Source organism: Pristiophorus japonicus, chromosome 22, assembly GCF_044704955.1.
Source record: "Pristiophorus japonicus isolate sPriJap1 chromosome 22, sPriJap1.hap1, whole genome shotgun sequence".
Classification (NCBI taxonomy): domain Eukaryota; kingdom Metazoa; phylum Chordata; class Chondrichthyes; family Pristiophoridae; genus Pristiophorus; species Pristiophorus japonicus.
The window spans coordinates 26780536-26805964 of NC_091998.1; the positions used below are offsets into that span (position 1 = coordinate 26780536).

At 46.1% G+C, this 25429-nt stretch overlaps 1 protein-coding gene across 1 annotated transcript; it reads left to right on the forward strand.

Annotated features, from left to right (window-relative positions):
• The first annotated feature begins 816 nt into the window (after positions 1-816).
• Positions 817-24731, forward strand: LOC139234916 (acyl-CoA desaturase-like). Its single transcript, XM_070865794.1, has 5 exons — positions 817-1314; positions 1717-1847; positions 4729-4934; positions 17021-17253; positions 21672-24731. Exons 1-5 carry the CDS (start codon positions 1047-1049, stop codon positions 21869-21871), a joined length of 1038 nt encoding a protein of 345 aa, XP_070721895.1. The 5' UTR covers positions 817-1046; the 3' UTR covers positions 21872-24731.
• Positions 24732-25429: the final 698 nt, after the last annotated feature.

Consider the following 25429-nt stretch of genomic DNA (forward strand, 5'->3'; position numbering starts at 1 on the left):
CTGAATTAAATTAAATGTCTCGTACACTCAAAATAGTATCTCTGTCTCCATATATATCTATAAATAAAACTTGGAATAAGTTTCAGAGAATTGGGATATCAATTCGAACTTGTGATTTTCTCAAAACACCATCACTAAAAAGCCAAACAATCCTCGGAATCATATCACCAATAAACGTGCCAAATTAGAGTGCAGCATTGTATCAAAACTGTAACTAAGTTAGAGAGGAATGAACTAAGTTGAAATAAAACCAGAATATAGAAATTTAATTTTATCCTGCGTGTTTACATAACCTAATTTCAGAGGGGATGGAGGGAAATAAAGAATCGAAGATTTTTGGGGGGGCGGGGAGAAACCTCTTAAGGTGGGATGCAACTCAAATGACAAGAATGGGAATGGTGCGCGCTAGGACCTGCAGGAAATCCTGGCACAATGACCTACATTTTCCTTGGGTTACTGCAGGCCATTGACTCGCCTGCTCAGGTGATGAGATATTTACTTCCCAGCCAGCAGAAAGCCTTATTGCAAGAATTTTAAAAATGTACAGAAGGGAGCAGCAGTAATGGGTGAAATTCGAGAGAGAAAAAAAAATTCTGTGTTTTAATAGATTTAAAAAATAGCAGACATCAATTGAAAAGGGAGGGGGCGAATCAGTCCACACACTCCCCCCCTATTTAATGCACGGTGGAAAAATTGCATGGCGTTGCGCATATATTAGAATATAATTGCATCTGTGCGAGAGTGTTGCAAGCATAACATGCCACCAATGTAGAGCCAATCAGGGCTGGGGTGTGGTGGTACTAAACCCAGCCGGACCAATGAATGCAACGCAGTTCCGTCTTCCGAAAAAGTATCAGCCGGTTGTTTTATTGATCATCTTCTTTGCAGCCCCCCAATAATACGGTGCTCTTTCTCTTTCTCTTTCTCCTTCTTCATCCAGCGAGAGAGAGAGAGAGAGAGAGAGAACAGTGCCACGGTGTAACGGGCTGGAATCTGCAGCAGTCCTTCCTTCCATCTGCAACAACAACAACAAAAAAATAGCTAACATGAGCAGCAGCAGCGCCAGCAGTCACAAGCCAGCACCGGCAGCCAGCATCAGCAGCGACGCCGCCGAGCCCACAACCCCGCCGGGCTTCCTGGACGACCGGCCGGCGGTCGACGATGTGTTCGACACCACGTACCAGGAAAAGAAAGGGGCCAAGCCGCCCATGAGGCTGGTGTGGCGGAACATCATCCTGATGGGGGCCCTCCACCTCTCTGCTCTCTACGCCGCCTTCCTGCTGCCTTTCGCCAAGCCCCTAACCTGGCTCTGGGGTGAGCGAACCATCCTTTCCTCTCTTTTTTGAGCTGCTAATCAATAAATGCAATTTCTTTTAAATGTAATTTGCATTTTCTTTTAAAACCATATGTTTCTTTTTAAAAGGAAAAAATGCATCGGTAAACCTTTAATATAATTCAATGCAATTTGTTAAAATGAATAAGGCTGTTGCATTTAATTTGCTTTTATTGCTGTGTGTGGTTAATTTTGCATGCAGATCTCTCAATGGCGCACGGTTTCAGTACAAATGCTTGCTGCGTATTTAAGGGCCTTGCTTGCACTATGCCTTTTGTTCTCCTCCCTGCAAGGATTGCCAGCACAAGATGGTTGTTTGAACGAGGGCTCTACGCGGCTCCTATTTTTTTTTTAAACTGTGTCTTTTTTAAATTCCCGTGTAGCCTCCCTGTGTTTCTTGCTCAGCGCCCTTGGGGTGACGGCTGGAGCCCACAGACTATGGAGCCACCGGTCCTACACAGCCACCACGCCGCTCAGGGCGTTCCTGGCCATTGCCAACTCGATGGCTTTTCAGGTAAAGACGGGGAGAGCTGTCGCGGTGGCGTGTCGCTTTGTTCAGCCAGAGTTGGGAGTGGAGAGGAAGGGGAAGGGGGACAACTATATAATCATAGCCCTCCCCCCTATTAAAAAAATAAATAAATGTGGGGATGGGTAGTTGAATATCCCACATAGTCTCCTTTCTCCCTCCAGTGGTTGTTCCTGTAGCATAACCTCAATAAAATGACTCCCCACCTTTGACTGCAGGAACATTGTGATGAAGGATTTTATATAGTGATTAGGGGTTTCATTTCCTCTGGTGGCACACTGTTCCTGTGTGTGCTGTTTTAGCAGAATCATTAAGCTACCTAAAATAGTGTTAAATGATACACAATGGCAATTTTACACAGATTTGCACACTACTAGAGGAAATTAAACTCCCATATGTCTCAAGTGTAGACTTGTATCCATTGTGTGTATATTTATTTATGCTTATGCAGAATACCAGTAGTTTATACTACATTGGCAACGCCTTGATTTTAAAATTCTCATCCTTGCTTTCAAACTCCTTTTATGGCCTCAATCCCTTATTTATCTCTAGCACCTCCAGCCCTCTGTTGCGTTCCTCCAATTCTGGCCTCTTGCACATTTCCTGATTTCCCTCGCACCATCATTGGCAACTGTGCCTTTAACTGTCTGGGCCTTAAGCTCTGGTTCCCTTCTCCCACCCCCCCCCCCCCCCCCAGCGCCTCTAACTCTCCCTTTTTTAAGCTGCTCCGTACAACCTTTCTGTTTGAGCAAGCTTTTGGTCACTTGTCCAAATATCCGTGTGTCATATTTTGTTTGCTAACACTCCTGTGAAGTGCCTTGGGATGTTTTACTACATCAAAGGTTCTATATAAATGCAATTTGTTTACCATGAATAAGCCACCGTAATGCTGTTGCTGTTGAGCACAAGTTAGCCAAGCACCTTGAGAACAGTGGCGCCGAGACTCGCATTCTGATCACAGCATACTTTGAGTGCAGGACATTATCTGATTGAGTGTCCCAGCCATTGACCAATGTTTTTTAAACGTTTCCAAAACTGTCTAAAGGATGCTAATCTTACACTCTCTGTGGTTATAAACAGGATACACATGACCGGTCCCTAGTTCACACAAAATGGCCCTTTCAATTCACATCTAATATCACTGTCTCTGGCACAGATTGTTATATTCTGTGTCTCTGGTTCCCAAATGTGTACAAAAAGTAACAACAAAAATACCTGCAGCTGCTGGAAATGTAACAGGAACAACAGTGGCCTGGGGCACTCCGCAGGTCGGTCAGCATCTGCAGGAAGAGCAGAGCACTTGACATTTCACATGTAGGAGGGTCTGTGTCTGAAACGTTAACTTGTCTGTTCTTTCTACTGACCTGCTGAGCATTTTCTCTTTGTCACCGGTTCTCAATGTGTCCTCTGCCTAATGGTACAGTATCCCCAATAATGCAACATTTTCCCTGTAAAATATACAGTGGATTGCCTGTATAACATGTACATGATGCAGTGTCTCCTATAATATAGTAGTTTCCTGGTATCATGTATACAAGTTAACAGGATCCTGCCACCTTCAACAATATTTAATTTACACTACTGTTCCCCTGTTTAGTAATGGTATTGTGTGCAGTATAATACAAGATACAATAACAGTAATAAATGAAAGGTACTGTATAGTTGTAAAACATATAAAATGTGTAGTACTCTTTAAGAGTATCCGCTGTATGTATATATAACATGTATATCATACACACTTGCTGTATTTATTAAATAGAATCCACAGGGAGACAGGTGCAGAGGGACTGCAGGCTAAAGGTATAAAAGTTTCCTCTGCTAGCGGTAAGGTTCCTACCTGAATTGAGTCTGAGATAGTCTTGACTCAAACTAGTAGATTTGAGCCCACATCAGAAAACTGCTATGAGCATAAAGCGGAAATTTGCTCGGACAGACTACAACGATGACAGAGATGGAAAGCGGAACAATTCACACTGATGCAGTAGGGATGCTTTCCTGAGGTTAGGATTTGAGCTTTAGTCTGATGTCCAACCCATGCTGTACCTGCCCTGGGACGGAGCAACGTGGAGAGAGCTTTACTCTGTCTAATTCGTAATGTACCTCGGGTGTATGCCATGAAATATTGTGAGCCATGTATAACAGTTAAATCCCTGTGTCCATTAATCAGCATATATCTTGGGTCACATGATGCTAATAAATCCAGGTGCACTGTTTCGGGAGTAATTTCCCAGAGAGCCAAGAGCATTAAAAACCTCCCTTTTCAAACCTACAGGCCCTCAAAATTCAAAACCGGACAATCTGAATTTAAAAAAAAAAAAAAAATAATGCATGCTAATAGAACTGATTGACTGACTTGGGCTTTGAGAGCCAGAATACCAGCACTTGGGAGCTGTATGTAATTCTATCTATGGGGTGCCTCGGGTCACAGTTTGATCACGTCAGCTATACCTGACCTGGAAACACTTCCAGCATCACAATGTCCCCTACTGCACCAATGTAACAAGTAGTGTCACTCACGCCAACTTGCAGGTTTCAAAATTGACACTGCCGGTTTAATGTCACTTTAGACGTGTGCTCACTGAGACCTTGCTTGAGACTTGCCAAGGTGTATTTGACATGCAAGGCCAATATGGCTGGCAGAGGATTCAAATTCTGATTGAAGCACTGAAAGGGCCATGTCATTCTTAAATTAACTACAAAATTCTAGTATGTGTTTTAATGCTTATACGCTTAATACATTGTCTGCTATGTCAGCTAGTATGAAGGAACGCTGAGGAATGATGCACTGCGGCAGGATTGGGCAGCGCAGCAACCGAGGTTGCAGTTACTGGCATTTTGTAACTTTTCCCTCCCTCCCCCTTATTTTTAGAATCATATTTATGAATGGGCACGGGACCATCGGGTTCATCACAAGTTCTCCGAGACCGATGCCGACCCCCACAATGCCTCGCGTGGCTTTTTCTTTTCGCACGTTGGCTGGCTAATGGTCCGGAAGCATCCAGATGTGATCGAGAAGGGGAAGAAGCTGGACCTCAGCGACCTAAAGGCAGACCCCGTTGTCCGGTTTCAGAAAAAGTTAGTACTCGCTTCTTCCGGCATCTTGCCATTTCTCCACCTGCTGTTAACAGTGAACATTGAGACACTTGCGGTGGCCTGGGTTCAAACCCAGCCCAGACTGATAGGATGCCAATCCCTTCTTGTCCTCTGAAATGTTGGCCAGCCTCGGTCTGTTTCCAAGTGGGCATGGGTCTGCGACACACAACTGTCCCTAGTTGGGCATAGGATGGCTGCTGTGAGAACTGGGGGGGAAATAAAACTGGCGCAGGGAAGGGGTTTTCTTCTAAGCTTTGGGCTGAGGCATGTTGTTGGGGCAGGGTAGACAGAGCTTCATTCTACACTGTACCTAACCCGGGAGTACTTGGCGCTGATATCATAGAAACATAGAAAATAGGTGCAGGAGCAGGCCATTCAGCCCTTCTAGCCTGCACAGCCATTCAATGAGTTCATGCTTTCTTGCCATACCCCTTGATCCCCCGAGCAGTAAGAACTTCATCTAACTCCCTTTTGAATATATTTAGTGAATTGGCCCCAACCACTTTCTGTGGCAGAGAATTCCACAGGTTCACCACTCTCTGGGTGAAGAAGTCTCTCCTCATTTCGGTCCTAAATGGCTTACCCCTTATCATTAGACTGTGACCCCTGGTTCTGGACTTCCCCAACATTGGGAACATTCTTCCTGCATCTAACCTGTCTAAACCCGTCAGAATTTTAAACGTTTCTATGAGGTCCCCTCTCATTCTTCTGAAGTCCAGTGAATACAAGCCCAGTTGATCCAGTCTTTCTTGATAGGTCAGTCCCACCATCCTGGGAATCAGTCTGGTGAATCTTCGCTGCACTCCCTCAATAGCAAGAATGTCCTTCCTCAAGTTAGGAGACCAAAACTGTACACAATACTCCAGGTGTGGCCTCACCAAGGCCCTGTACAACTGTAGCAACACCTCCCTGCCCCTGTACTCAAATCCCCTCGCTATGAAGGCCAACATGCCATTTGCTTTCTTAACCGCCTGCTGTACCTGCATGCCAACCTTCAATGACTGATGTACCATGACACCCAGGTCTCGTTGCACCTTCCCTTTTCCTAATCTGTCACCATTCAGATAATAGTCTGTCTCTCTGTTTTTACCACCAAAGTGGATAACCTCACATTTATCCACATTATACTTCATCTGCCATGCATTTGCCCACTCACCTAACCTATCCAAGTCACTCTGCAGCCTCATAGCATCCTCCTCGCAGCTCACACTGCCACCCAACTTAGTGTCATCTGCAAATTTGGAGATACTACATTTAATCCCCTCGTCTAAATCATTAATGTACAATGTAAACAGCTGGGGCCCCAGCACAGAACCTTGCGGTACCCCACTAGTCACTGCCTGCCATTCTGAAAAGTCCCCATTTACTCCTACTCTTTGCTTCCTGTCTGACAACCAGTTCTCAATCCACGTCAGCACACTACCCCCAATCCCATGTGCTTTAACTTTTCACATTAATCTCTTGTGTGGGACCTTGTCGAAAGCCTTCTGAAAGTCCAAATACACCACATCAACTGGTTCTCCTTTGTCCACTTTACTGGAAACATCCTCAAAAAATTCCAGAAGATTTGTCAAGCATGATTTCCCCTTCACAAATCCATGCTGACTTGGACCTATCATGTCACCATTTTCCAAATGCGCTGCTATGACATCCTTAATAATTGATTCCATCATTTTACCCACTACTGAGGTCAGGCTGACCGGTCTATAATTTCCTGTTTTCTCTCTCCCTCCTTTTTTAAAAAGTGGGGTTATATTGGCTACCCTCCACTCGATAGGAACTGATCCAGAGTCAATGGAATGTTGGAAAATGACACTCAATTCATCCGCTATTTCCAAGGCCACCTTCTTAAGTACTCTGGGATGCAGTCCATCAGGCCCTGGGGATTTATCGGCCTTCAATCCCATCAATTTCCCCAACACAATTTCCCGACTAATAAAGATTTCCCTCAGTTCCTCCTCCCTACTAGACCCTCTGACCTCTTTTATATCCGGAAGGTTGTTTGTGTCCTCCTTAGTGAATACTGAACCAAAGTACTTGTTCAATTGGTCTGCCATTTCTTTGTTCCCCGTTATAACTTCCCCTGATTCTGACTGCAGGGGACCTACGTTTGTCTTTTTACTAACCTTTTTCTCTTTACATACCTATAGAAACTTTTGCAATCCGCCTTAATGTTCCCTGCAAGCTTCTTCTCGTACTCCATTTTCCCTGCCCTAATCAAACCCTTTGTCCTCCTCTGTTGAGTTCTAAATTTCTCCCAGTCCCCAGGTTCGCTGCTATTTCTGGCCAATTTGTATGCCACTTCCTTGGCTTTAATACTATCCCTGATTTCCCTAGATAGCCACGGTTGAGCCACCTTCCCTTTTTTATTTTTACGCCAGACAGGAATGTGCAATTGTTGTAATTCATCCATGCGGTCTCTAAATGTCTGCCATTGCCCATCCACAGTCAACCCCTTAAGTATCATTCGCCAATCTATCCTAACCAATTCACGCCTCATACCTTCAAAGTTACCCTTCTTTAAGTTCGGGTGCCTTCCGTTCCCCAACACTAAATCCCTTGCCTTTGATGAAAGAGGTGCATTTATATAGCGCCTTTCATGACCATCGGACACCTCAAAGCGCTTTACAGCCAATGAAGAATATAGTCCCTGTTGTAATTCGGGAAATGCAGCAGCCAACTTGCGCACAGCAAACTCCCACAAACACGATGCTATAATAATAGCCAGATGATCTGTTTTTGTGATGTTGATTGAGGGATAAATATTGCCCAGGACACCGGGGATAACTCCTCTGCTCTTCTTCGAAATACACCTGAGAGAGCAGACGGGACCTCGGTTTAACATCTCATCAGAAAGACGACACTTCCAACAATGCAGCACTCCCTCAGCACTGCACTGGAGTGTCAGCCTAGATTTATGCGCTCCTGTCTCCGGAGTGGGACTTGAACCCACAACCTTCTGGCTCGGAGGCGAGAGTGCTACCCACTGAGCTGGCACTGTAAGATGAGCTCAAGAAAATGTTAATATGGCAACCACAAGTCCGCCATCGACTCACTTCGCTCAAAAGGAGTATAGCACTGTTAAAAGCTGAACAAGGTGGCCCATTTTTGGGCACTGGATTCACTTGGACCGAGCATCCATCGAGTTTGGCAAAGACACAATGCTACTGGTCTGTGCTAAGTCAGTTTACCTTAGCGACGGGAGCAGTTGGCCTCTATCCTCACGGGAGAGGGTGTTTCCACCGTCAATCGCTGTTCAGAGAGAACGTTACTGAAAAGTGGTGAGTGCAGGTGTTGCGAATACAGGAACCCGCCTTTGCAATCGCAAACATTTCACCTTCAATATGTAGATTCTCGTATGAGGAATGGATAAGGTACTGGGGTGGGGTGGGGGGGGATGGGGTGGAGTGGATGGAGAGATGTGATGTTAAAGTTACTAGGCTGTCTCTCTAGGCTTATATTCAATAGGATTTAGAAGAATGAGGGGGGATCTCATCGAAACATAAAATTCTGACTGGATTGGACAGGTTAAATGCAGGAAGAATGTTCCTGATGTTGGAAGTCCAGAACCAGGGGTCACAATCTAAGGATAAGGGGTAAGTCATTTAGGACCGAGATGAGGAGAAACTTCACTGAGAATTGTGAATCTCAAAGTTGTTGAGGCCAGTTTGCTAGATATATTCAAAAGGGAGTTAGATGTGGCCCTTGCGGCTAAAGGATCAAGGGTTATGGCAGAAATGGGATACTGAAGTTACATGATCAGCCATGATCATATTGAATGGTGGTGCAGGCTCGAAGGGCCGAATAGCCTACTCCTGTACCTATTTTCTATGTCTCTATGTCTCACAACAAGACTGAGCACCTTCAGAAAACAACTTGCATTTCTATAGCGCCTTACACTGTCCCAAGGTGCTTTACATCCAATTAGGTGTTTTTTGACGTGTCATCACTGTTGTAATGTAGGAAACGCAGCAGTTAATTTAAACACCAAGCTGCCACAAACCGCAATGAGATAATGACCAGATAATTTTCTTAGTGATGCTGGTTGAGGGACTAATGTTGCCCAGGACACCATGGAGAGGAAGGGGTGGGGGATTGGTAAATGAGACTTTGTTAATCCAAGAATTGGAACATCTCTTTTCTTCCCCCCCCCCCCCCCCCCCCCCCTTATTCTCTCAGGTGTTTGGTTGCCTAGGGGCCCACTTTACTTTTGGGTACGTTTTTTGCATTTAGCACTCTTGAAAATTGAAAGAGTTTACATATTTAAACCCGGGGGAACATTGAGGAGTGGAGGTTTGAAGCACTGCGCTGGCTAAATGTAGAGTAATGTTCTAGCTGCTGTGCCCCCCCCTCTTCTTCCCCCCCCCCCCCCCCCCCCCCCCCAGTATGGGTATAACTGGATTGGATGCAAAGTAAAGCTTCCTCAGTGCGACCCAATCAAACATTCCGCAGTTGGGTATGGTATGGAATGAACACGAGAGTGAAGCTCTATCTGCGTTCTATCAGCATTGAACCTGAACGCTTTCAGGTTGGGTTACAGGCAAGTTCAACGAAGGGGAGGGTTCCTTATCTACTGTGCCAATGTTTCCTTAATTTTTTGGGGGAGGTAGCTACGCAGCCCATTGAAAGGAGCTACGCAGCCCATTGAAACTTCCGCATGTGCGCGGTTTACCATTCAGAAATCAGCAAGCACGCTGCGCAGGAGCCTTGGACTGCTGCATGGCTAGGCAGCTAAACCGGCACATTGACACTGCCATCAACTATTCCTATCTTCAGTGTATTGAGTTAGATGCACAATAGAACTCCCTTCATACTGCTCAACCACTCCAGTTTGATGTAGCATAAGTTCGACTCCGAGCAAAGCTCTTGCTACTCTTCCCTATTAAAGTCTTGCGGGTCTGGTTCGAGCATGAATTGGATGCAGAGTATATCTTCCTCGGTGCGACTCCTGTCAAACATTCCCAGGTCAAGAACAGGACAGATGCAAGAGGAGAATACTCTCTCTAGATTGCCCCAGCAGTTTACCTCCGTTCTAGGCTGTGGGGAATCTCTCTACTTCATCAGTGTTGAAAATGGCTTTTCTTGTCGGTAGCATCTGTCAAGCTTGTAGCCTCGAGTGAAATGGCCAAACCATGATCGGTTTATGGGAGTGTGCCAACCTTCCCTGCAGCATCTGCCAAGCTTGGTAGTCTGAGTGAAATGGCCAACCATGGGATTGTGCCAACTTGCATTGAATCAATCATGTAGAGGGAGCTGACTTTTGTCACATCAGTCAGAGTTGGATTTAAACTCTTAACCACAAATGTGAAGGACAACCGTGCTAACCCACTGCACCAACTAGTCTCTGCTTAAAATAGTCCCATTTTGTTGTAGTTGAAGATGGCATTGCATCTGAAGGCGCATAAATAATGCCTCCAGCATCAGAATTTAGCACAACCCCTGATTAAGTTCACAGTGCCTGCATTCATTTAATGAGCCCCATTTGAGGAAGGTGTTATTAACTGAAGACAAGTGGCTCCAACCACCACATAACATAAGAAATATGAGCAGGAGTAGGCCATTTGGCCAGTCGAGCCTGCTGTCATTCAATGAGATCCTGGCTGATCTGATTCTGGCCTCAACTCCACTTTCCTGCCTGCTCCCCATAACCCTTCATTCCCCATAGCCCTTGACATGACTGCAGAGGTGCAGTGAAGGTCTCGTCTGTTCACTGCTGATGCTCCCTGGCTGGCTGTACTGTTGGAAGAGGGCGAGGGAAGAAAACTAGAGGAGAAACATCAGGGGAGATTTTAACTCCTGGCTGGCAGAAATGGGGCGGCGGTAGAGTTTTAAAATAGAGCTGGTTAAATGACTTGCCACCTCCTTTCCTATTTCCTACAGACTTCTACGGTGGCCCAGGCAACCCAGCCTGAGCCTTGGCAATCCCTTGCACCTCTGAGGGTCAATAAGCGATGTCCCCTGCATTAGAATATAAAACAAGCCCTCCAAATGGGCAGGCCTCGTGCCACCAGTATTGGCCTGCCATTGGCGAGTCAGTTCCCACCCCCAGCCCCACAACCTGCAGTGGGAGGAATGGTCCATTTTGAGGGCTGGAGAAGCACTTTTGCTCCTCCTGATCCCAGCAAAAAAAAAAATCATTTTCCCGCTAACTGTTTTCGGGCCACTTCCTATTGCCTGCCACATCTTGGCACTTCGATTTGCATTGGTTCCTGATGCTCCCCCTAATACAAAGTTTAGAATATTCAAATTTGGAGCTTGTATTCCATCTGTCCAGCACCTTACCCTAATTTCCCTCCACAGTTGAGTTTCACCTATTCTCGGTTACTTTATGGGTGAGTTTTCTCAGAAAGAGGGAGCATTTATTGCCCATTCCCTAGGTGATCTGAGAAGCTGTGACTTTGCTAGGCTGCTTTAGAAAGAAAGTCTTGCATTTATATAGGGCCTTTCAGGATGTCCCAAAGCACTGTTGTAATGTAGGAACCGCGGCAGCCAATTTGCACACAAGAAGCTCCCACAAACAGGAATGTAAATGACCAGATAATCTGTTTTAGTGATGATGGTTCAGAGGTAAATATTGACCAGGGCACTGGGGAGAAATCCCCTGATTTTCTTCAAAATAGTGCCATGGGATCTTTTACATCCACCTGAGAGGCGTGACCTCGGTTTACTCTGAGAAATGGCATCTCCAACAGTGCAGCACTACACTGGAGGGTCAGCCCAGATTTTAGTACCCAAGGTCCTGGAGTGGGACTTCAACCCACAACCTTCTGACTACGAGACTTACCAACTGAGTCACAAGAACATATAAAGGTCAACCCTATACCATGGGAGGAAAATCAGCGATTAGAGTGGTAGGGCATTAGAGAGTCCGGGGTCGGAGGCGTATAAAAAGGCCGCGAGATCAGGAGTCGGGCAGCGTTGGTGAGGTGAGCTTGTGTAGCTGCAGGGAGAAGGCAATAAAGAAGTAGAAAGAAAGTGAAAGGTGACATCACAGCCAAGGGGGTAAGTGATTGGCTGGTGATTGTAAGTAGCCTTTTTCTTTTATCAGCAAGTAACCTTTAGCATTGTTGTTGCTAAATTAAGTTTATCTAGGGGTTAAGTCATGGCGGGAGAGCTCAGACACGTGTTATGCTCCTCCTGTACTATGTGGGAAGTCGGGGACGCTTCCGGTGTCCCTGACGACTACGTGTGCGGGAAGTGTATCCGCCTGCAGATCCTGACAGACCGCATTGCGGCCCTGGAGCTGCGGGTGGATTCACTCTGGAGCATGCACGATGCTGAGAATGATGTGAATAGCACGTTTAGCGAGTTGGTCTCACCGCAGGTAAATGGTACACAGCCAGATAGTAAATGGGTGACCAACAGGAAGAGCATTGCAAGGAAGGTAGTGCAGGGGTCCCCTGTGGCCATCCCCCTACAAAACAGATGCACTGCTTTGGGTACTGTTGAGGGGGATGACTCATCAGGGGAGGGCAGCAGCAGCCAAGTTCATGGCACCGTGGGTGGCTCTGCTGCACAGGAGGGCAGGAAAGAGTGGAAGAGCGATAGTGATAGGAGATTCGATTTGTAGGGGGAATAGATAGGCATTTCTGCGGCGGCAACCGAGACTCCAGGATGGTATGTTGCCTCCCTGGTGCAAGGGTCAAGGATGTCTCGAAGCGGGTGCAGGATATTCTGAAGAGGGTGAACAGCCAGTTGTCGTGGTGCATATAGGTAAACGGGATGAAGTCCTACGAGACGAATTTAGGGAGCTAGGAGCTAAATTTCAAAAGTAGTAATCTCAGGATTGCTACCAGTGCCACGTGCTAGTCAGAGTAGGAATCGCAGGATAGCTCAGATGAATACGTGGCTTGAGGAGTGGTGCAGAAGGAAGGGATTCAAATTCCTGGGGCATTGGAACCGGTTCTGGGGGAGTACAAACTGGACGGTCTGCACCTGGGCAGGACCGGAACTAATGTCCTAGGGGGAGTGTTTGCTAGTGCTGTTAGGGAGAAGTTAAACTAATATGGCAGGGGAATGGGAACCTATGCAGGGAGACAGGGAAATAAAAGGGAGACAGAGGCAAAGGATAGAAAGGAGAATAGTAAAAGTGAAGGGCAGAGAATCCCAAGGCAAAAAACAAAAAGGGCCACATTACAGCAAAATTCTAAAGGGGCAAGATGTGTTAAGACAAGCCTGAAGGCTCTGTGCCTCAATGCGACGAGTATTCGGAATAAGGTGGATGAATTAACTGTGCAGATAGCAGTTAATGGATAAGATGTAATTGGCATCACAGAGACATGGTTCCAGGGTGACCAAGGCTGGGAATTCAACATTTAGGAAGGATAGACAGAGGAAAAGGAGGCGGCTGGCGTTGCTGATTAAAGAGAAAATTAATGCAATAGTAAGGAAGGTCATTGGCTTGGATGACGTGGAATCTTTATGGGTGGAGCTGCGGAATACCAAAAGGCAGAAAACACTGGTGGGAGTTGTGTACGGGCCACCAAACAGTAGTAGTGAGGTTGGGGACAGCATCAAACAAGAAATAAGGAATGTGTGCAATAAAGGTATAGCAGTTATTATGGGCGACTTTAATTTACATAGATTGGGCTAACCAAACTGGTAGCAATGCGTTAGAGGAGGATTTCCTGGAGTGTATTAAGGATGGTTTTCTTGAACAATATGTTGAGGAACCGACTAGAGAACTGGCCATCCTAGACTGGGTGATGTGTAATGAGAAGGGACTAATTAGCAATCTTGTTGTGCGAGGCCCCTTGGGGAAGAGTGACCATAATATGGTAGAATTCCTTAAGATTGAGCATGACAGTTAATTCAGAAACTAGGATCCTAAACTTAAGGAAAGCGAACTTCGACGGCATGAGGCGTGAATTGGCTAGAATAGACTGGCAAATGATACTTAAAGGGTTGACAGTGGATAGGCAATGGCAAACATTTATAGATCACATGGATGAACTTCAACAGATGTACATCCCTGTCTGGAGTAAAAATAAAACGGGGAAGGTGGCTCAACTGTGGCTAACAAGGGAAATTAAGGATGGTGTTAGATCCAAGGAAGAGGCATATAAACTGGTCAGTAAAAGCAGCAAACCTGAGGACTGAGAAATTTAGAATTCCACAGAGGGCAAAGGGTTTAATTAGGAAGGGGAAAATAAAGTACGAGAGGAAGCTTGCCGGGAACATAAAAACTGACTGCAAAAGCTTCTATAGATATGTGAAGAGAAAAAGATTAGTGCAGACAAACTTAGGTCCTTTGCAGTCGGACTCGGGTGAATTAATAATGGGGAACAAAGAAATGGCAGGCCAATTGAACAAATACTTTGGTTCTGTCTTCACGAAGGAAGACACAAATGACCTTCCGGATGTACTAGGGGACCGAGGTTCTAGTGAGAAGGAGGAACTGAAGGATATCATTATTAGGCAGGAAATTGTGTTAGGGAAATTGATGGGATTGAAGGCTGATTGTCTGCATCCCACAGTACTTAAGGAGGTGGCACTAGAAATCGTGGAAGCATTGGTGACATTTTCCAACAGTCTATCGACTCTGGATCAGTTCCTATGGACTGGAGGGTAGCTAATGTAACACCACTTTTTAAAAAAGGAAGGAGAGAAAACAGGTAATTATAGACCAGTTAGCCTGACATCAGTAGTGGGGAAAATGTTGGAATCAATTATTAAGGATGAAATAGCAGTGCATTTGGAAAGCGTTGACCGGATCAGTCCAAGTCAGCATGGATTTATGAAAGGGAGGTCATGCTTGACCAATCTTCTGGAATTTTTTGAGGATGTAACTAGTAGAGTGGACAAGGGAGAACCAGTGGATGTGGTGTATTTGGACTTTCAAAAAGCCTTTGACCAGGTCCCACAAGAGATTGGTGTGCAAGATAAAGGCACATGGTATAGGGGGTAATGTACTGGTGGATAGAGAATTGGTTGGCAGGCAGGAAGCAGAGAGTCGGGATAAACGGGTCCTTTTCGGAATGGGAGGCAGTGACTAATGGAGTACTGCAGGGCTCAGTGCTGGGACCCCAGCTCTTTATAATATACATTAATGATTTGGATGAAGGAATTGAATCTCCAAGTTTGCAGATGACACTAAACTGGGTGGTGGTGTGACCGGTGGAGGATGCTAAGAGGCTGCAGGGTGATTTGGGCAAATGCATGGTAGATGCAGTATAATGTGGATAAATGTAAGGTTATCCACTTTGGTGGCAAAAACACAAAGGCAGAATATAATCTGAATGGTGGCAGATTAGGAAATGGGGAGGTGCAATGCGACCTGGGTGTCATAGTTCATCAGTCATTGAAAGTTGGCATGCAAGTACAGCAGGCAGTGAAGAAGGCTAGGGGATTTGAGTGTAGGAGCAGGGCGGTCTTACTGCAATTGTACAGGGCCTTGGTGAGGTCTCACCTGGAATATTGTGTCCAGTTTTGGTCTCCTAATCTGAGGAAGGACGTTCTTGCTATTGAGGGAGTGCAACGAAGGTTCACCAGACTGATTCCAGGGATGGCTGGACTGACATGAGGAGAGACTGGATCAACTGGGCCTTTATACACTGGAGTTTAGAAGGATGAGAGGGGATCTCATAGAAACGTATAAGATTCTGACGGGACGGGACAGGTTAGATGCGGGAAGAATGTTCCCGATGTTGGGGAAGTCCAGAACCAGGGGACACAGTCTTTGGATAAGGGGTAGGCCATTTAGGACTGAGATGAGGAGAAACTTCTTCACTGAGTTGTTAACCTGTGGAATTCCCTGCCGCAGAGAGTTGTTGATGCCAGTTCATTGGATATATTCAAGAGGGAGTTAAATATGATCCTTACGGCTAAAGGGATCCAGGGGTTTGGAGAGAAAGCGGGAAAGGGGTACTGAGGTGAATGATCAGCCATGATCATATTGTGTAGTGGTGCAGGCTTGAAGGGTGGAATGGCCTAATCCTGCACCTATTTTCTATGTTTCTATAATGAACTGTTTGGTTTTTAAACATTCCAGCAGCTTTAATGAGGAGGTTTTTTTTTGCTAATGCACAAATTATCCCATTTATTAAATTCAATTTTATAACTTGCCACTGGGTTACCAGCATCATAACCAGAACATTTTCTTACCCAAGTTCCGGCTCTATAATGTCACAACACTGCTAGGAAGAACAAATTCAGCAAGAAATTCTGAAAGTGAGACAGGGTAGATAGAAACCGACTGTTTCCTGTGGGTGAGAGGTCAAGAACAAAGGCACTAGATTAAATGCAAGCGGTTTAGAACCGAGGCCACGAGGAACTTCTTCACTGAGTTGTGGGACTCCCTTCCAGGGTTAGTTGTTGAGAGAGAATCTGTGTCAACATTCACCATTAGATCAGAGGTGGATGGTGGGATATTGAAACAGGGTGGGTAAATGCCAGCACGGACTGGTTGGGTTTTCATGTTGCAAGCTCTAAGTTCGATGTCTGAATAAAGTGTTGCCCTCTTGGCTGAATCAGATAGGCGGGGGTTAACACAGACCATTGATTCTGAGGGTTTGAACCGGGTAGATGCAGAGAGGATGTTTCCCCTCGAGGGGGAATCTAGAACTAGAGGGAATAATTTCAGAATAAGGGGTCGCCCATCTAAAATGGAAATGAGGAGGAATTTCTTCCGAGTCGTGAATCTTTCGAATTCTCTACCCCAGAGCGCTGTGGAGGCTGGGTGATTGAATATATTTAAAGTGGAGATAGACAGATTTTTGAACAGTAAGGTAGTCCGGAGTTATGGGGAGCGGGCAGGAAAGTGGAGTTGAGGACAAGCTCAGATCAACCATGATATTGAATGGTGGAACAGGCTCGAGGGGCCAAATGGCCAACTCCTGCTCCTATTATGGTCTTGTGTTGAGAAGCTAGGTTATACCCCCCAACTATGGCACTGCCGCATTAGTCAACAGATGTTTTATAACTTGCCACTCATGACCTGGGTTACCAGCATCGTAACCAGAACATTATCTTGCCCAAGTTCCGGCTCTATATAATGACACAACTGATCACTAAACTGTGACTGTTATTCTTGTAATTTTCTTTAACAGTTGCCGTTCTCTTTCTTTCAGATACTATAAGCCCTCCGTGGTGCTAATGTGCTTTGTCATTCCCACGGTGGTTCCCTGGTATTACTGGGGCGAGTCATTCTGGACTTCATACTTCATTGCTGCCATCCTGCGATACACGCTGGTGTTGAATGCCACCTGGTTGGTGAACAGCGCGGCCCACATGTTTGGTAACCGGCCATACGACCGATTTATCAACCCCCGGGAGAACCGATTCGTCACTTTCGGCGCGATAGGTGAGAACCCTGATTTGAAGCCTGACGTTACCGTGATGTATCTGGTCCTTCGAGGAGGCAATGCCCGTGTTTCCAGCTTTAGCACAAGCTTTTTTCAGCTCTTTGCAAATCCAATTTCTGCTCCAGTTCACTGCCCCATTTCTAACCAGTTCTTTTCTTTCCTGTGTTCTTTCCCTGTCCAGAACAACTTGGATTTATACAGCACCCTTAATGTAGTATGGCCTACGGTGCTTCACAGGAGCGTGCCAGATAAAATTTGACACCGAGCCACATGTGATATTGGGACAGGTGACCAAAAGCTTGGTCAACAGAGAATGGGAGTGACTAGAAAGAGGAGAGAGAGGCGGGGAGGTTTAGGGAGGCAATTCCAGAGCTTGGGGGTCCAGGCAGCTGAAGGCACAGCTGCTAATGGTGGTGGAGTGAAGAAAATGGGGGATGGGCAAAACCAGATTTGGAAGAGTGCAGAAGTCTTGGAGGGTTGTAGAGCTGGAGGAGGTTAGAGATGGGGCGGGGCGAGGCCATGGAGGGATTTGAATTTGAAAATCACAGCGTTGGGTCAGGGAGCACAAGGGTGATGGGTGATCGGGACTGTGCGAGTTAGGACAAGGGCAGCAGAGTTTTGGATGAGCAAGTTTACGGAGGTTGGAAGGTGGGAGGCCAGCCAGAAGAGCATTGCAATAGTCGCACCGTGATCCGATTCTATGATGCCTCTGGCAGGCTGACAATCTGTTCCCAGGCCTCTGCAGTGTCTGGCTGTTTGGAGCGGTTTGACTGCATTTGTTCAACTTCCTTCCTTGGGAAATCAGCAGATTCTATTCTTGCCCTTAGCTCACAATGCAGCCAACATTGAAGGTTCTGTATGTAGGTGAAAGGTGATATGCCTGTAACACTGTTATAGTGTCACATCCTCCATTAAACCTGTGGGGTGGGGGGGGAGATGGCCCTGTCAAACTGCACTTTTGTGTATTGGAATTGTGAAGATTGTAAGAATTTAAGGAGGAACTGGAATGTGAAACAGACATTTGGTTTCAGTTCCTTCCACGGACTGTACTCTCTAATGCATTCGACTCCACCCATTTAAATCTCTAGAGGAAAGATCTCCATAAATATTCCCTCAGTCCCCAAAGTAATCCAGCAGATTTCCAGAATATTCATCTATTATTGCATCTTAATTGTTTGACTTTTTGGCCTCTTAGGCCAATGTGTCTGCTCTTCCTCTCCCCGCCCCACCCCCAAGAGCTGTTCTCCCATGGCTTGAGACAAAATACAAACCCACTCTTGTTCTAGGCAAACTACTTGTATTTAAAAGTTGGATTTGCTCTTAATTGGGTAACCCTGCCTGCCCCCCACTTCACCATCATAGGCAGTCCCTCGGAATCGAGGAAGACTTGCTTCCACTCCAAAAGTGAGTTCTCAGGTGACTGTACAGTCCAATATGAGAATTAGTCTCTGTCACAGGTGGGACAGACAGTGGTTGAAGGTAAGGGTGGGTGGGGAGTCTGGTTTGCCGCATGCTCCTCCCGTTCCATGCGCTTGTTTTCTGCATGCTCTCGGCGACGAGGCTCTGTGCTCAGCGCCCTCCCGGATGCACTTCCTCCACTCTCCAAGAGGTGATGACAACAACAACTTGGATTTATATCGCGCCCAATGTTCCCTTTAAGCTGCGCAGGTATCCCACGCAGCCACTGAGCCGGCAGTTAAATTGAATAAACTGTGCATGTGCGGACTTTTGAATGGGCCGTGCAGTCCGTTAAAGGGACAGCGCGGCCCAAAACACAATTATGGAGAGCATTGATCGCACCCTTAACATAGTACGTCCCATTGGAGCAGGTGGTCAGACAAAAATTTGACACCGAGCCACATTCGGAGGTTTTGGGGCAGGGTACCAAAAGGTAGGTTTTAAGGAGGGTCTTCAAGGCGGAGAGGTTTAGGCAGGGAATTGCAGAGCTTGGGGCCTAGGCTGCTGGTGGCACAGCCGCCAATGGTGAGGTAGTTAAAATCGGGGATCCGCAAGAGGCAAGAATGGAAGGGTTGTGCGAGGCTGGATTTATTTACCAAGGGACAGTAAACCTTAAGTATCCGATAATATAAACAGTAACTGATAGGCTTGTTGGTAGAAAATATAATCCTCCAGACAGTTAATAGCCCTGTCAAAATATCTGCACTAACCATTAATAACCAAAAAATTGACCATGGCTCCCTCTGAAATGACTACCTCAAGGCTATTTCTATTGTTTGCTCTTCCATTGGCTGATGCTTATTTTTATGGGGCAGGCTTTGAGTTCATTAAGCAGTTGTCACCATTGACGGGATTTTATACTGCCTTATGTGTAAGGGGCGGGGGAGCTGTTGTCGGGTTGTGTGTAAAATAGAGTTCCCTAAATGATTGCAAACACCAACGCCTGGTGTTGGCCCGGGCAACACCGACCGTTCCAGTACCCGAGCCCCTAACCTATGCTGAGGTCACTGATTCTGTCTGGGACGGTGGAGACGATAGCCCTCTAATTAGTTGTGATTCTCCTTTTTTTTTAAAAAGTGTGTTCGGTCGTGAGCAATGAATGATACATCAGGCTGAAATAATGTGTCGATTGTCCCATTGTTGATTAGTGAAGAGTGAGAAAAGGGACGTGCTATCAACAGTATCACTGCACTCGTTTCCCTTTGTTACTCTGAGAATGAGAGAAGACTTGTTATAAACAGTACTCATTGTCCGTACAGTGCAGTTAGATTAAAGATTAGTTGGTGGTATCCATCGATGATCACTGTGCCTTCATTTTATTCTATTTTATGGAAGGGACTTGTTTTAAGACATTTTCTCACACTGGGCTTCCCGCTTGTGCAATGTTCCCTCGAATTTGCAGTCTAAGTGTGCGGTCCCTTTTAAATTTTCTGTGTGACGCATGCGTGCTATCTTCCAGTGGCCTGCATGGGACCTCCAGATTGGGGTGCAGTTTTGTGCACCTTGGGGGAACATTGCTCTGGTCTAGTTTTTTTGCCCATGTAGTACTGAGGGAGTGCAGCTGCATTGAGGTGCTGTCTTTTGGATGAGATGTTAAACTGAGACCCTATCTGACCCTATGTAAGAACATAAGAAATAGGAACAGGAGTCGGCAGTTTGGCCCTTCGAGCCTGCTCCACTGTTCATCTTCGACCTCAACTCTACCTTCCCACATCGCCAAATCCCTTGGTTCCCTTAATAACCAAAAATCTATCGATCTCTGTTTTAAATATATTCAATGACTGAACACCCACGGCACTGTGGGGTAGAGAATTCCGAAGATTCACCACCCTCCTGAGTGAAGAAATTTCTCCTCCACTCAGTCCTTGTTGTGTGCAAATTTGCTGCTGCGATTCCTGTGTTGCAACAGTGACTGCACTTCAGAAAAGTAATTATTTAGCTGTAATGCACTTTGGGACTTCCTGAGGCCGTGAAAGGCGCTATATAAATACGAGTTCTTTCTTTATAAAATCCTGTCTGTTGTATCTGGTTAAACAATGCTAGACCTGGCCCATAAAAAAACGATTCAGTCAATGCAAGAATAGACAAATGAAATGGTGCAGAGCTGGCCTAACCTTGAGGTGAAAGGTGCTATATAAATTCAAGGCTTTCTTTTCTTTACTACAACAAAAATCATATTTATATACTGCCTTTTAACGAGCAATGTTCCCTCTAATTTTTTTCTGTGCGAGGTCCCTTTAAAATTTGCTGCGCATATGCGGTATCTTTTCCTGTTCAGATGACAACAACTACTTGTCTTTATGTGGCGCCTTTAATGTAGTGAAACGTCCCAAGGCGCTTCACAGGAGTATTGTGTGATAAAAATTTGACACCGAGCCGCATAAGTAGAAATTAGCGCAGGTGACCAAAAGCTTGGTCAGAGGTAGGTTTTAAGGAGCATTTTAAAGGAGGAAAGAGAGGCGGTGAGGGAATTCCAGAGTATGAGGCCTGGACAGCAGAAGGCACGGACCCAGTGGTGGCGTGATTATAATCAGGGATGCTCAATAGGCCAGATTGGAGGAGCGCAGAGATCTCTGCGGATTGTAGGGCTGGTGGAGGCTAAAAATAGGGAGGGGTGAGGCCACGGAGGGATTTGTGATAAAAAGATGAGAATTAAAAAATGTTGTGGTTGTCTGACAGGAAGTCAATGCAGGTCAGCGAGCACAAGGGTGATGGATGAGCGGGACTTGGTGCGAGTTAGGACACGGGCAGCTGAGTTTTGGATGAGTTCAAGTTTATGTAGGGTGGAAGATGGGAGGCTGGCCAGGAGAGCGTTGGAATAGTCACGTCTAGAGGTATTAAGGCTAATTCTGAGATATTTGAGCGTTGCTGTTGTGCGCTTTTTAAAATTTTTTAAAAAAATAAAACTGGTGTGAATCGTGCGTGATCTTGACCATTTCCCCGTCGTGCTTTGTTGCAGGAGAAGGGTTCCACAACTATCACCACACGTTCCCGTACGACTATTCGACCAGCGAGTACGGCTGGCGAGGGAACATCACCACCTGCTTCATCGACGCAGTGTGTTGGCTTGGACTGGCCAGCAACTGTAAGAAAGTGCCCTCGGAGGTGATCATGGCCCGCAGGAGGAGAACTGGAGATGGCAGCATCCGGAGTGGCTGAGCGCGCTCGAGTGAGCAGACTGTCCACTCACTCTGATGCTCCCCTAATGCCAAAGACGCCACCGGTCATGAAGGCAGTTTTTGTCAGCAGCTATATGATTTTTAAGGTGGAATCTTTTTAAGATAAGTCTCATCTGTCCACCTACCAGTAAACCGATGAAAGACTGAGAATAGCGGGACAGCTTTTAATATAACAATTGTGCTTCAATGTTGATAGTAGACATGGTTCATTCTGAATTTTGGAATTAACATCTTGCTGAATGGTAATCTTTGGGGCCACTTAGTGTAAACCCTCCCTTGCTGTTGTTTTTACCAGAACTGTTTAGTACCAGTGTTAGCATTCTGAATCCATGCAGTAACCCCTCTCCTCCTATTTCCCCCCCACCCCAAAGATTCCTCACACCAGTAAAAATTCCACCTTAAATGATTCCACCTTAACTGTCGCCTCAGCCACGCGCCAGAGATATAAATTAAAAAAAATGCACCCCTGGGATCAGAAGGAGGTGCTTTTGCAGATATTTGGCGCCAAATGCCGACACCATGTGATGCAGAACCGATTAGATCGAGATGGTGGGGATGGGGGGCGGGGGTGGCACTCAAATTCTGGCTGTTCTTCCTTGAAATCTTTTGTTGAAAGGAAAGGGTCGATTGACAACACGCCGTGCACCCCCCCCCCCCCCCCCCATCCCTCCCGCATTTCAGATACGAGGCCAGGTACAGCAGCCGCACAGTACACCGTACGTGCATTGCCTTCCATAAACTAATAAGCCGAGGGAATTTTTGTTTTGTTTATCACTAAACCACGCGCCCTGGATCAACAGCCTTGTGCCTTTTTCCTCGGTGTCTGAGGCGTGTATTGGCAGCAACCACAATCACCCAGCGAGCTTGACTCCTTCCAAACCGCAGCCTCGATCCATCCCAAGTGCTGACCAGTAACACACTTTCTTTTTTTTTCTCTTTCTTTCCACCCAACAAAAAGCAAATGCCTAGTGACTAACTTTGTGCGAACATGATTGTTTTAATGTTTAACTGTGTTCCCCAGGCCACCCCCTCTCCCTCCCCCTTCTCCACCCCTGTAATCTCTTAACAAATCGAATATAACTGAAAATCCAAGACTAGCCTCTTTATTTTGGTGGGGGGGGGGCAGGAGGGGAAGCATCAACCATTGGCACACATTGTGCTCCTTAAACTGTTGAATATTGATATGACATAGACACCTCGCACCAAATGTTAATAAGCTCGACTATACCTGCACCAAACCAGATCCTTATTTCAAATATTCAAATGGATCTGTATCATTGTGCAGGGTTGCCGATGGAATTTTTCTGGATTTGGCAATTTAGATGGTCGGGACTGTACCGTATATGAAGTTTGCTTTGAAAGACTCTTAACCTTGAGATTTTTTTTCCGTCATCTAATTTCTGTTTGGTGTAAGGTTTGATACCATTGTTGTATTGTTGTGTGACTGAATGTCTCTGTCGTGCTTCAATAATCATGCTGAAAAATTAATAGTAATATAATTAAACACACTACACTGTATCAAACTGTCGGCATTGAGACTCTTGCCAAGTAGCGATGGCCGCTTCAGCTTGTCCAAAAACCAACTTGTGACGCTGCTCTCCTGAAGCGATGCCCTAGGAGCTCTTGGCATTCCACCTGAGAACAAACGCGAGCGACAGTGAACGCAAACCAGGCCGGGTTTCTGTCTAGAAATCTAGCAGCTGATTGTTTTTGTTGGTTGTTAACCAAGATCCCAGGTGCCCTGTAAAAGGGTGCCCTCCATGAGGAGTTGTACAGCTGTCCAGACGATTCGATTTTAACGTTTGCTTCGAGTCCCTTGCTGGAGGTTGCATGGTTGGGAGCTGAATGCTGCATAATGTTGGGCTCCCTCTGGAATGCTCTGCTCTCCTGTCCCCCCCCCCCCACTCTCAAAGCTTCCAACACTTGTTCGCTGCTCAGCGGATTAGTCACGAAGGCAGGCCGGCCCATTCGTTAATCCGCGGCATGTTTTATGTTCAAAACCCGTTGGGAACATTTATAGTTCAAAATGGCTTCACCTGAGGGAGGATGCGTGACCTTTACCCCCTTACCCCCCCACCCTCCAACACCCCAATGCAGCCTCATGACACACGTGGTTCGAGTTCTGACGACATGAGCCGAAACGAAATGCCCAATATAGGTCAGGGGTCACTGTACAGCTGATTTTAAGATGTCCACCTGACTGCTGGCTTCTGTCACCTGCACGCCTTAATGATTGACATCTTGAATCCTAATTCATTTGGGGGGCGGGGGGGGTGGAAAGAGGGTTAAAAGTTCCAGATGATTACTGGATGGGCTACTCTTGCTCGGTCACTAATTGTACTTTATTTAAAGAAATAAATTTCCACTTTTCTCGCCTTTTTGTTTTCTCTCTTCCCTCCTTCCTCCTCCTCCACCCCCTCCCCCCCAAAAACAAAAAAAACACCCACCAAAATGGTGGGTCATGTAGGAGACAGGTCGACAAGTGCCCCTCTCTACTATTGATGGCTGTTGTCCGAGCCTAGATAGTGAGTCAGGCGAGCTGTACAACCATGGGGACCCTGCCCTTGCTTGATGTTCGCACTTAACCAGGAGCCTGAAGTGCGACTGATTTCACTCCACTGCCTGTCTAGCTGGGAGCAGCTAACCGCGAACAGAATTGTCTCCGCTTTGTAAAGGTCGGTGTCTGTAATCTGTAGAAATATCCTGTTCACCAACACTGTAGTCTGGAACTTGCTGTGAGTCATGTTATTGTACAGATCCTTGATGCACTTGTACCAATGTCCCTTGTCGCCTATTTTAACAGAGGCATTGGCCCATTTAAAATAAACAGTTTAACTTTCTTTTTTTTTCTCTTCTCTTCCTGATTTTTTTTTCTTTCTCTCCTGCTCTATCTAGCACTGCTCATAATGTCTAGGACTCTAGGTGAGGGTGTGTCACTGGGTGCTGAGAACAGGAGCAGAGGGTTAGTTTGCTGTCGGCCAGAGCATTGTGCCAGTAAACAGTACTCTGCGCACCATAGGGGATGGTGTCTCAATACATCGGTTCTCTTAAATGCCTTAGCAAAACAGGAATTTGAATTGTTTCCATTCGGAATTCCCCCCTTTCCCTCACAGAACTGCTGCTCCTGTCGGGGTGCTCCTCTGGGCTTTGTTGCTCCCTCCTATAATACCTCAGCATGCCTGTAAATCAGATAAGAGGCAATAAATTTGCTTAGACTTGCCGCAGTAAATTGAGCATGATGCAGACGCAATTCTCTCCAGTGGAGTTGCGGAAGCAGTGAGATCTTTGGTAGAACTGCGGTGAGTAATTACAGTGAACCATATCGCCAGGCAACCTAGTTTTACTTTCAAGAGGTGGTGACTCCTCACACGTGCACACACGTCCTTCTCTGTTATATTACAGGATATAAATCTGTCTAAATTGCCTTGGGAAGGAGTGCGTGCTCTCACTTGAGTAGACGTAACTATTCCACTGATGACTGCGAATGTGATCTCACTAGCAGCTGCTCCTGAAATTTTGATCCGAGCGCTTTTTTATG